General features: G+C 43.5%; 2 protein-coding genes across 3 annotated transcripts in view; both read left to right on the forward strand.

Annotated features, from left to right (window-relative positions):
- Positions 1-370: 370 nt before the first annotated feature.
- On the forward strand, positions 371-9,390 carry QNG1 (Q-nucleotide N-glycosylase 1). Its single transcript, XM_054055424.1, has 4 exons — positions 371-801; positions 2,068-2,327; positions 7,466-7,661; positions 8,809-9,390. Exons 1-4 carry the CDS (start codon positions 465-467, stop codon positions 9,039-9,041), a joined length of 1,026 nt encoding a protein of 341 aa, XP_053911399.1. The 5' UTR covers positions 371-464; the 3' UTR covers positions 9,042-9,390.
- A 1,400-nt stretch (positions 9,391-10,790) lies between these two features.
- The window catches only part of KIF27 (kinesin family member 27), a 33,021-nt gene continuing 31,582 nt past the window's right edge, over positions 10,791-12,229 (forward strand). For both annotated transcript variants that reach the window (XM_054055103.1, XM_054055104.1), the window contains exon 1: positions 10,791-10,923. The gene's annotated coding sequence lies outside the window, so the exon portion shown is untranslated. The remainder of the gene's footprint in view (positions 10,924-12,229) is intronic.

Genomic DNA, 12,229 nt, shown 5'->3' on the forward strand with positions numbered 1-12,229 from the left:
TTCCTCCTGATGTCTAGTCTGTAACCAGCCTTTGTGTCGTTGCACATGATTGATGGAGATCGCTCCCGCGTGCCGTCCAGGCCTGATAAAGGATATTTGCTTTCTGAAACTCCCAAACGAGTTTTGCAGTTTTATTTATCGGCAGTTTTCGTATCAACTTTGTGAAAGAAAATACGGTCTAGGAGGGACCTGGTTTAACTTTCAAGGGGGCGGGAGAAACGCAATTAGTTAGACGGAACGAGTTTTCTTCGTCTTAAACCGAACAGAGCCCCCGCCCCGCTGCAGTAAGCCGCCCGCACGCTCCACCCCGCGCAAGTGCGCGACGGCGGCATCGCGGGGCGGAGCGTGGGAACCGTGAAATGGGACGGGCGTAGCGAGGGCGGCGCTTCCCGTGCGCGGTCTGGGGCGGTCCGTCTGTTCCTCGGCGGGGCGCCTTTTTCTTAGTCGCGGAAGAGCTGCCGGGCATGGAGGTGTTACTGTCCCCGTTGGAATCGGCCAAGTTTATCGCCGGGAATAGCAAAGATGTCTTCGTGGACGAGGACGGGGCGCGACGGGTGGCGGAGAGTTTGTTCGACAAAGCCTCGGCGGCGGAGTTCGGGCTGGCGGGGTGGAAGAGCCTCCACGAGCTGAACCCCAGGAGCGCCGGCGAGGAAGCGGTAGACTGGGTGTTCCTGGTGGACACCCTCAACTTCTCCTTCTGGTCCGAGCACGAGGACCGCAAATACCTGGTCAAGTACAAGGGGAAAACCTACAGCGGGTATTGGTCCCTCTGCGCCGCCGTCAACAGGGCCCTGGACGACGGTGAGGGGCGCGGCGGGGAGCGGGCGGTGCGCCGGGGGCGCCTCGGGTGGGCGACGCACAACTTGTGGCCCTCGCACTGGGTTGTCTCTTTCCCACTAAAAAGAATTTAAGAATCGCAGGTTGGAAAAGACCTCCAAGATCATCAAATCCAACCGTACTTGTCCGCTACTAAATCGTATCCCGAAGCACTTCATCTACCTGCCTCTTAAACCCCTCCAGTTACAGAGACCAGTCACCTCCCTGGGCAGCCCCTGCCAGTGCTTGACAACCCCTTCTGTCGAGAAATTTTTCCTCATGTCGAATCTGAACCTTCCCTGGTGCAGCCCAAGGCCATTCCCTCAACAGTATCTGTTATCAGTTTTTTGTGACTTCTCTTATTTCACCCGTGTTCTTAACATGAATCGTGTGTTTCTGTGGTGAATGAGAAAGCCAGGCTTACACCGAGGATCCTCTGGACCAGCCTAGTGCCAGAGCAGCTTCTGCGAGTCTGATAACCCACACGCCTCCACACCCAGCATTTTAGCACTCACTCTTGTTGCTAGCATCAGAAAAAAGAAAAAAAAAATCTGTTTGTGGGTATGGATGGAAATTTTAATTAAATTCCTAATTACTTTTTTATGTAACTTAAGGGAAGGCTTGTGTTAAGATATGTTTTGTAACTGCACAAGTTGACTAAACCTGATCTAGTGGGAGGTGTCCCTGCCCATGGCAGAGGGGTTGGAACTAGGTGATCTTTAAGGTCTCTTCCAACCCAAACTATTCCATGATACCATGATTCTGTGATTCTCTGATTAAGAACTAGGGGAAAACGGGCCTGTGCTGACTGTAATAACTGTATACTAAATGTGTTTGCCAGTGTGCAATGAAAAGGCCACACACAACGGGTAAAGACTTGAGCAGTTGGGAAAAACTATGTATAAAAATTAAGAAAGTTTCCATGGTTGCATGTTGGAAATTGTTACTTGTAGCAGGAAGCACTGTGTGCAAACCCAAATTTAATTTTAAGCAGTTATGTGAGTGCTCTTGTTGCTGAACGCTCAGTTGGTTTTAGGAGTTTGTAGACTCTGTAGATCTTGCCAGGTAAGTGCTCTCATCTGTAGTGGGCCACTACAACAGGTTGTAGGATAGTGGTAGATGCCCATGCCCATGGCGGGGGGGTTGGAACTAAATGACCTTTAAGGTCTCTTCCAACCCACACCATTCTGTGATTCTATTCTGTGATATGTTGTGATAGCCTAAAGATCTTATTTTTATACTTTTCTGAAGGAATACCGATTACAAGTGCATCATATTTTGCCACCATGACACTCGACCAAATTCGGCATGTGTTTCGCTCTGACACCGAGGTGCCCATACCTTTGATTGAAGAAAGACATCGGGTGCTGAATGAAAGCGGAACCATTCTGTTAGAGAAGTTTGGAGGCTCTTTCCTCACCTGTGTGAAAATGAGTGGGAAAAGTGCTCAGAAACTACTACGTCTGGTACTGGATAATTTTCCTTCTTACAGAGATGAAGCTGTATTTGAGGTAAGATGGCTTTAACATTGTATTTCTTTTGCTAAGTATTTACTCCTCAGTGACTGTGGCTTTAAAAGATAACTCTTAGGTTGCCTGTGTACATTTTACTGAGACAGTTCATAAACTTATGAATTGTTGAGGTTTTTAATCCAGGAAATGGAAGGTGAAAAGAAATGTTTCTCTGAAACTCGCTGAATTCAAAAGTAAAATTCAAGGGAAATAAGAAGGAAAATTACTAAATTATTTTAATATTTTTGCCTTAACTCAGTAAATATATCCCTTCTGTATAATGAAAAGAAAATCAGTCTTTGAAGCAGTTGATCTTGTAAATTACTGTGAATCACACAGATAGGGAAGAAGGTTTTTTAAATAATTCTTTTGAACTAAAGTATGCTTTTTTCTTAAGCTGGAGTAAAATTAATGAGATTTCATTTCTCTGTCAGTCTAAACCTTTGAAAACAAGATCACACAATTTATTAACAGTAAAAGAATCTTGATTGTCCTGAAGTCTTTTAACTAGGAATGTATTTCTAATGAGAAGAGTCACCATTTTTGTTAGAGGAGAGCTAGTTTTTTCATGTGCTGTGTTGGTCGTCTTCTTTATTGTAATTTATTTTGATACACTCCAAGTTCCCAATTAGATCACAACTCTTTTGTATTCCTTACAAAAGCATAATATTTGATACAAGTTTTACCTGAAAAATGAGGATCTTTTTCCCCCCTCCTCTTTCTTTTCCCCCACCTCTTGAATTGCTCCAGGACTTCCCTCTCCCTTTCTCTCTTTCTTCTTTTATCTTTAAGGATCTCCACAGCTAATGAAGGAAATGAAATTGTGGTAGAGCTGTGAAAAGGTACAACTACTGGGAATCCTTACTGTATCTGTTGTTGACGCAACTGGAGTTGCACAAATAACTACAGGCCAGAATTAACCCATCCTCTTGGTAGGGTTGACAGTATATTGAACCTTTTTGAACAGTTTTCCTGAAAGAAACCGATGGGAAGTAAATGGAGACTATCTACTATTTGCTGTGTGTGTGGTTTTGCCTATACAGGCATGATCCTTACTTAGCATCAGTGACATATGTAGCTGTTCCAGTGCTCAGTTCCACCTGCAGCAGTATTCAGCTGTTACATCGTTATGTCCAAAAGACGTTATACTAGTGGCGGTGCAGCCTATACTAATAATTCATACAGTTTTTCTAAGGTAACTTCCTGGAACAACAGTCACTGGACCATTAGACCTATTGATATCACTTAGATCTACTCTTTAGTAAATGGCATGTATTTAATTACCTTTGTCTCCTGCTATAAAGTAAAATATGTTTACACAAAAAAACCCAGAAGTTCTTTCTAAGTAATCTTTGGACCTAAATTACACTCTACTTGTGTAATCAATCAATCAGTAAATCAATGTTATCACTTAGCGTGAGGTGACACGAATCACAATATCATCATAGTTTCTATTGCAGCGCGCTGAGCTCTGACCGATAAGGTGTTGCCTTCAGTAAAGTAAAAATCTGTAAAGCTTTTGTCCCCAAGGTGAATGGTTCATATTTAGACACTGTGCTAAATATGAGTCCTGACAGAAGTTTGAATATTAGACCATGTCATACTCACGTATCAGGATTTTGATATTCTGACTTAGGCACAGTGGAGTCCTTTCTGAGCTTCCAGTTATTGATTTTCTATCTGTTAGTCTTTTATTTCCTATTACCTGTGACCGAGGTTGTAAATCATAGAATCATAGAATAGCTTGAATTGGAAAGGACCTTAAAGATCATCTATTTCCATGCCCCCTGCAATGGGCAGGAACACCTCCCACTAGGTCAAACTGCCCAAGGCCCCATCCAACCTGGCCTTGAAGACCTCCAGGGATGGGACAGCCACAGCTTCCCTGGACAGCCTGTGCCTGTGCCTCACCTCTCTCATAGTGAAGAAATTCTTCCTTATGTCTAGTCTAAGTCTCCAATTTATAACCATTCTCCCCTCTTCTATCACTACAAGCCTTTGTAAAAAGATTCTTCCCAGCTTTCCTATAGGACCCCTTCAGGTAGTAAGGAAGGTAACGTTAAGATCCCCTCGGAGCCTTGTCTTATCCAGGCTGAACAACCCCAGCTCTCTCAGCTCTCTAATCCAGCCATCTGATCATTTTTGTATGCCTCCTCTGGACCTGTTCCAACAGTTACATATCCTTTTTATGTTGAGATTCCTACTGGACACAATACTCCAGGTGGGGTCTCACAAGAGAGGAATGGAGGGGCAGAATTACCTCCCTTGACCTGCTGGCCACGCTTCTTTTGATGCAGCCCAGGACATAGTTGGCCTTCTGGGCTGTGAGTGTACATTGCTGGCTCATGTCGAGCTTTTCATCCAGCAGCACCCTTGTGTCCTTCTCTGCAGGGCTGCTCTCAATCACATCATCCCCCATCCTGTATTGAAACCACAGATTGACTCGACCCAGGTGTCCGACCTTACACTGGGCCTTGTTGAACCTCATGAGGTTCTCACAGGCCCACTTTTCCATCCTGTCCAGGTCCCTCTGGATTACATCCTGTCTGTCTGGTGTGGCAGCTGCACCACTCAGCTTAGTGTCATCTGCAAACTTGCTGAGGGTACACTTGATCTTGCTGTCTATATCATTGATGAAGATATTAAACAGCACTGGTCCCAGTATGGACCCCTGAAGGACACCACTCATCACAGATCTCCATCTGGACTTTGAGACATGTCTTTGAATGCGACCATGTGACCAGTTTCTTATCCAATGAACAGTCCACCCATCAAATCCATCTCTCTCCAATTTAGAGAGAAGGATGTTGTGGGAGACCATGGCAAAGGCTTTGCTGTAGTACAGATAGATCACATCTGTTGGTTTTCCTGCGTCCACTGCTGTGGTTACCTCATCATAGAAAGCCACTAAGTTGGTCATACAGGACTTGCCCCTGGTGAAGCCGTGCTGACTGCCATTAATCACCTCCCTGCCCTCCACATGCTTTAGCGTGTCTTCTAGGAGGATCTGTTCCATACTCTTCCCAGGCACAGAGGTGAGGTTGACAGGTCTGTAATTCCCAGCGTCATCTTTTGTACCCTTTTTAGAAATGGGTACAACGTTGGCCTTCTTCCAGTCACCAGAGACTTCTCCTGACAGCCGTGACTTTTCAAATATCGTGGAGAGTGGCTTGGCAACTATATCGGACAGTTCCCTCTGGACTCTGGGATGCAAATGTAAAATTCTCATTCATCCTCCTAATCTTTGTTGCTTTTTTTACTGTCTGTGATGTCATATTTTGCTCTTTGCCAATGCAATACACCATTTTTCTTATCACTAGGTCATAATTAGTTATGTCTCTTGATATTACTGATATTGTAGTGGAGAGGAGACACAAGTGTCCTATGTGGTCCCTTTTCCTGGAAAGGGAGGGTGTTGCAGAAAAAAAAAAAAAAAGGAAAAGAAATGCAGTTATATTGCTATCTGGCAATATGTTCCATTTTTGGACAGATGATACTGTCTTTGAGACACAGTATCATCCACCTAATGCTTTCCTTGCTTTCTGTTGAAAAGAACAGTGGAGAAATTTACTAGAAATGCTTGTTAGTCTTTTTCATATGCAGAATTTTACATAAACTTCAGAGGCTTTATCCAGGATAAAAATTAACAATAACAGAAAGAATGAAATTATAAATTCATCTACTCAATGACAATTGCCAGACAGTATCTTTCTTCCAAATTAAATTGCAGCATGAGTTGAAAAGTTCCATTTGAATTCTTCCTTTCTCTGCCCTTGGAAAATGGTGTGGTCCAGCACCACGACAATCGGCTCTCTGCTATACTGGAAAAATGTTAGTGCTGTAAAAGAGCAATGACCTTGGTTTCCTTATCTTTGGGGTGGTAGGGGCTATGATGGGGTTTGGTCCATTAATTATTTACTAGTTATAAATTATCTCCTGTTGCGATGTTTCAAGTGGTGTTTTATTACTTAACGTACAAAACTGTGTGTGTTCTGTAAGAGAATGAAGCACAGGGAAAGGAGGAGTTTTCTGGATGTCTGCAAAAGTTGTTGGACATCTTGTTCTCAGTGTTTTCAGAGAATAGCATTTAATGACAAAAATACTCTTTGCTCTCAGGGATAGTGGTGTCTTGGTAATAAAGTAAAATTAAATTAGCTTAAAAAAATGCCTTTGGTAAATTGTGGTGTTTTGAAGGTGGCAGCAGAAAACTGGAAGTAAGTCAAATCTCTATCTACTTGTATTTCAGATTAACCATTCCAGATACATACTGTTGTACAGCACACATGGTCAAAGGTTGGAAAATCTCATCTAGGTATTGAGGAAGGAAGAAAACCTAACCCACTAGTACATTCTCTCTTAAAGATGCAGATTTACATTCACACATTGTGTTCATCATAGAGTGAAAACCCTGACAGTATCCAGATTGTAGCACAGCTTTAGTTTTCCTCTTGTGAGTAGTCATAAAATCATGTAAATCTTTGCATGACTAGTACAAGCAAAAATATTTATGAGAAAATAAAAAACATGCATCGTATCTAAGAAGATCTCATATTTGTGAAAACATCTTCTACTGGAATTAATTTTCCTCTCTCCTCTTTAGCCAGGAGACACTACACAACACAGGAGCATTTATTGAAGTTTTCACTAGAATTTTATTTTATTAACATTTTGGATAAATTGATAAATGGAATGTTTTAATTGTCTAATCCAATATGTGCCTTTTACAGTCTTCTCCTCGAAATAAAAGGTTAGATGGACTCTAGGGTCCCTGAAAGAATTAATGGACTCCAGTGTTTGCCAAGAGGTAGTAATCCAGCATTAATATGTTCTGAGATCCAAGTAGAATCTAAACAACTTTTATTCCATGGCAATGACTTCTACTATGTTTTTATTTTATTTCCTTTTGTTTATGAGCATTCCGTATGATGCTTGTTTGTGGTTCAGTATTGTTTAGATTTTAAGATGTTTAAGAGCGTTGCACTTTTATTCTGTTTTAATTAACAAGTATGTTTGCTTAACCAAATAGTAGTTTCTGGTTCATAGAACAATGTAACTCTTACTTGTCTCTCTGCACTTGTCTTTTGCTGTATTTATTGAAGTTTCAGGCACTTAAATAATTTGTAAATTATTTCCGTCAGAAAAAAAAAGTGTCTTTCTACAAACGGGCACAAATACTTGTGGCTGATACATGGAGTGTGTTAGAAGGCAAAGGACATGGCTCTTTTAATGACATTTCCAGTCTGACAATATTTGCTGACTACAGAATTCCTCAAGTTCTCGTTCACTTAAAAGCAATGAAGTATTCTGAAGAACTAATGAAGAAACTACGTGCAGGTTTGTTTCTCCCTTACTAATGTCAAGTTATCTTATCCCTTGATATCATAGGCTAAAGCTACTTTTAAATTGTGATGTTTTGTCTATGTGCTTCAGGGAGCAAGGGCTTCTTACATAGTGATGAGATAATAACAGGAAGGAACTTTCTGATAGTTATCTTGAATGAGAATCTTAAGGTTATATTTTTATAAAGATCTAACTGTTCTTTGGATTAAACATTGATAGGGGATGGATTAAAAAGACTCTTAAGCCAGTTTTCCTCAAGCTTCTCAAGGGCTGCCATGGCCAAAACCACTTTTCAGCATGAGTTTAGTTGTGATTTTTGAGGTCTAGATAAAAAGAAGTAATAATGTCTTTATTTTACATCAAAGATGATGTAAAGGCATAGGGATTTGTCTTTGTGCTGAACTGCTAGTGGCAAGCACAGTAGTATTATAAGCATCCATTAAAAAAAAGTTTGCTTTAGAAGTTAATTTTGTAAGACTGGAGTCTTCTTTTTAAGCATGTTTTTTTAGATTTCCAGTACTTATTAACTATGAAATTCAGTGAAAAAAAACATAGATCAATCACTTTTCACTGTAAAATGTCTGTATTTAGAGGTAGAACTGCTACTAATGCAATTTTAAAACTACATCGCAAGATAAACAGATGAATGCAATCATCCATGGATCTTAATAGAATGGGTGTGTGTCTGTATACATCTCTATACATTAAATGTCTCAATGTGTCTTCTTCAATAATCCTAGTAATTCAAACAAATGGGTGCTGTTACATTTTTTATTTTATATTTTTTAGTGTTCTCTTGTTTCCTTTTATTTTAATTTTTAAATTTTAGAGTTATCCTGGGAGAAACTATACGTGAAATAGTGATGTAACGTGCAGTATTACCCAAATTCTTTCTTAAACCACTCTCTTAGAATGCAGGATGCCATTGTAATTGAATGGGAGGTAAACCTGTAAGCGCATGTGGTGCAGTCATTGAAAATGTGTAGTCACATTCTTAGCAGTTGTAGCGTAAGTCACGAAGACTAGAGTCCCATGGTAGAGTAAATGTTGGGGAGTGGGGGGGTAAAGGAAGCAAATTCAGGCTGTCTTGGGACTTCTGTTTCTTGAATGTAATTGGATTACTGTCTTTTGTGTCTCATAGAAACAGTTTTCAAGTCTGGAGATAGAGAGGAGGTGGAGATTCGTGGCTGTTCTGTTTGGTGCTGTGCGTTGATCTGTAAGCATCTGCTGGAGCTCTATGAGAAGAAGGGTCAGGACATGCGTGAGAAGATCAATGCCGTTTTACTCGATTATTATCTCTGGGACTATGCCAGGGATCATAGGGAAGAGATGAAAGATATTCCGTTCCACCGAGTGCGGTGTATATATTACTAAATACAGCTGGATAGCTCTTCTACTGATACTTTATCTTTCTAATTGAAGTAATTCTTTTCATACAGTAGTTTGTCATACGCTGATTGGAACTGGCTAAACCAAATGCTCCTTTTCTGATGATGTATTAACACCTTGCTCTTTTTTTTTTTTTTTTTTTTTTTTCTTGGAATCCTTCACTCGCCGTGGCTGGAATGATTATTAGTTCATCACTCCTTCTTCGGGCTCCATGCATGCATTTGCGTGTGTCTGAACCCACCCCCCCAGGTAGCTGTACCATGCCTACAGATACCTTGTCACACCTTCCCTCACACTGATCATCACATTCATTCAATAAACCATGCCTAAAACCGCATGGACTGTGTCAGCCTCACCTCTGTGCCTGGGAAGATCATGGAACAGATCCTCCTAGAAGACATACTAAAGCAAGTGGAGGGCAGGGAGGTGATTAATGGCAGTCAGCACGGCTTCACCAGGGGCAAGTCCTGTATGACCAACTTAGTGGCTTTCTATGATGGGGTAACCGCAGCAGTGGATGCAGGTAAACCAACAGATGTGATCTATCTGTACAACAGCAAAGCCTTTGCCATGGTCTCCCACAACATCCTTCTCTCTAAATTGGAGAGAGTTGGGTTTGATGGGTGGACTGTTTGTTGGATAAGAAACTGGTTGCATGGTCGTATTCAAGGAGTACTGGTCAATGGCTCAATGTCCAGACAATATCATCAATGATATTGACAGTGAGATTGAGTGCACCCTCAGCAAGTCTGCAGATGACACTAAGCTGAGTGGTGTAGTTGTTATACCAGAAGGACAGGATGTGATCCAGAGGGACTTGGACAGATGGGAGAAACGGGTGTGTGAGAACCTCATGAGGTTCAACAAGGCCCAGTGTAAGGTCGGACACCTGGGTCAAGTCAATCTGTGGTTTCAATACAGGATGGGGGATGATGTGATTGAGAGCAGCCCTGCAGAGAAGGACTTGGGGGTGCTGGTCAATGAGAAGTTAGGTATGAGACAGCAATGTGTGCTCGCAGCCCAGAAGACCAACCATATCTGGGCAGCAGCAAAAGAAGTGTGGCCAGCAGGTCAAGGGAAGTGATTCTGCCCCTCTGTTCTTCTCTTGTGAGACCTCCTCTGGAGTATTGTGTCCAGTTCTGGAATCCTCAACATAAGAAAGATATGGAGCTGTTGGAATGGGTCCAGAGAAGGGCTACAAAGATGATCGGAGAGATGGAGCACCTTCCATACAAGGACAGGCTGAGAAAGTTGGGGTTGTTCAGCCTGGAGAAGAGAAGGCTCAGAGGAGACCTTATAGTGTGACCTTCCAGTACCTGAAAGGGCTACAGGAAGGCTGGGGAGGGAGCTTGTGGAGATAGGATATGGGGCAATGGGTGTAAACTGGAGAGGGGCAGATTTAGACTAGACATAAGGAGGAATTTCTTCACCATGAGAGTGGTGGGGCTCTGGCACAGGTTGCCCAGGGAAGGTGTGGCTGCCCCATCCCTGGAGGTGTTCAAGGCCAGGTTGGATGGGGCCTTGGGCAGCCTGGTCTGGTGGGAGGTGTCCCTGCCCATGGCAGGGGGGTTGGAACTGGATGATCTTTAAGGTCCCTTCCATCCCAAACTGTTCCATGATCCTATGTCTCCTGCCGGCGTGTGTGGTATCAGCAAACGCGGGTGGGTGAACTGTAGGTGGGGGCGGGCACTCCGCCCGCCCATAGGGGGCGCTGTAGCAGCGCCGTCCCCACCTCCCGGCCGCTGGGGGCGCCGTGCCGGCGGGGCGCCCGCCGGGGAGTTGTGGACGTTGCTAAGCGAGGGCGCCCGTAAACACCGGGGCGGGCGCAGATCCGCCGGCCCAGGGCGCTGTCCCGGCGTTCGACCAGGTTTGGTTAAAAGTGCAGTTCGTGATACGGAGAACGAAGTGGGGAGGGGGGCTCTGCGGGACAGCGGGCAGCTGCCGAGAGAGAGGTGGAGCCGCGTTCCTGTGTGGGATGGCGTCTAGGATTCACCCCACCTGGAGTATTGTGTCCCCTTCTGGAATCCCCAGCATGAGGTAGATGGAGCTGCCGGAACGGGTCCAGAGGAGGCTACAAGGATGATCAGAGGGCTGGAGCGCTTCCCATACGAGGACAGGCTGAGAGAGTTGGGGTTGTTCAGCTTGGAGAAGAGAATGCTCCGAGGGGACCTTATAGCGACCTTCCAGTGCTTGAAGGGGCTACAGGAAAGCTTGAGAGGGGCTGTTGACAAAGGCTTGTGGTGATAGAACGGCGGCCAGTGGGCATAAACTGGAGAGGGGCAGATTTAGACTGGACGTTGGGAGGAATTTCTTAACGATGAGAGTGGAGAAGCATTGGAACAGGTTGCCCAGGGAAGCTGTGGCTGCCCCATCCCTGGAGGTGTTCAAGGCCAGTTTGGATGGGCCCTTGGGCAGCCTGATCCAGTGGGAGGTGTCCCTGCCCATGGCAGGGAGTTGGAACTGGGTGCTCTTTAAGGTCCCTTCCAACTCAAGCTATTCCATGCTTCTCTCCTTTCCCCTGTGGCTCGTTTTGTTTTTCTATATAGAAAGGGAGGGGGAGGGTTGTCAGCCCTTTAAAACGCTGCTTGGTAGGAGATAAAAATAATGCACTTGGATAAATAAAATCTGAAATCAATCAAATTGTGTTTTGGGTGTGTAATTAATAAGTTTATGTAGCTGTTTCTGATCGCACTGTCCTTTATGATATGAGCCTGATTTCGGTCTTGTGCTTTGCTTATTTGTTTTACTTCTGCTCTGTTAATAAAATGGGGCTTTTCTTTTTTCAGCTTTGAGATAGTATGTCAGCTCTGGATGGCCAGATTCTCGAATTAAATGGAATAAAATGAAATGCAAAACCTCTTCTCTTTGCAACCACAAGGCAACAGCTGTTTAAAGCTGTTTTATTTTCAACAAACTTGGAATTTTGGGGACTTGGCTGATGAGTTCTGCCAGTGTGGTAGTACAGCTTTCTTACGGACAATGCATGGGAGTTTAGCAAGCAGGAACTTCTGCAAACTTTCCCTTGCATTGGAAAGGTTCTTAGAATTACAAAAAAAAAAAAAGAAAATTAAGATCCGGTAATAGCTGTGACAATTTTTGAATATTCATGAAAGAAAGGCTGTTCGTTGGTGCTCACAGTTGTGCTGTGAGCACCATGCTTGCTTTGTAAGAAT

The sequence above is a fragment of the Cuculus canorus genome, chromosome Z (assembly GCF_017976375.1).
Source record: "Cuculus canorus isolate bCucCan1 chromosome Z, bCucCan1.pri, whole genome shotgun sequence".
NCBI classification, from domain to species: domain Eukaryota; kingdom Metazoa; phylum Chordata; class Aves; order Cuculiformes; family Cuculidae; genus Cuculus; species Cuculus canorus.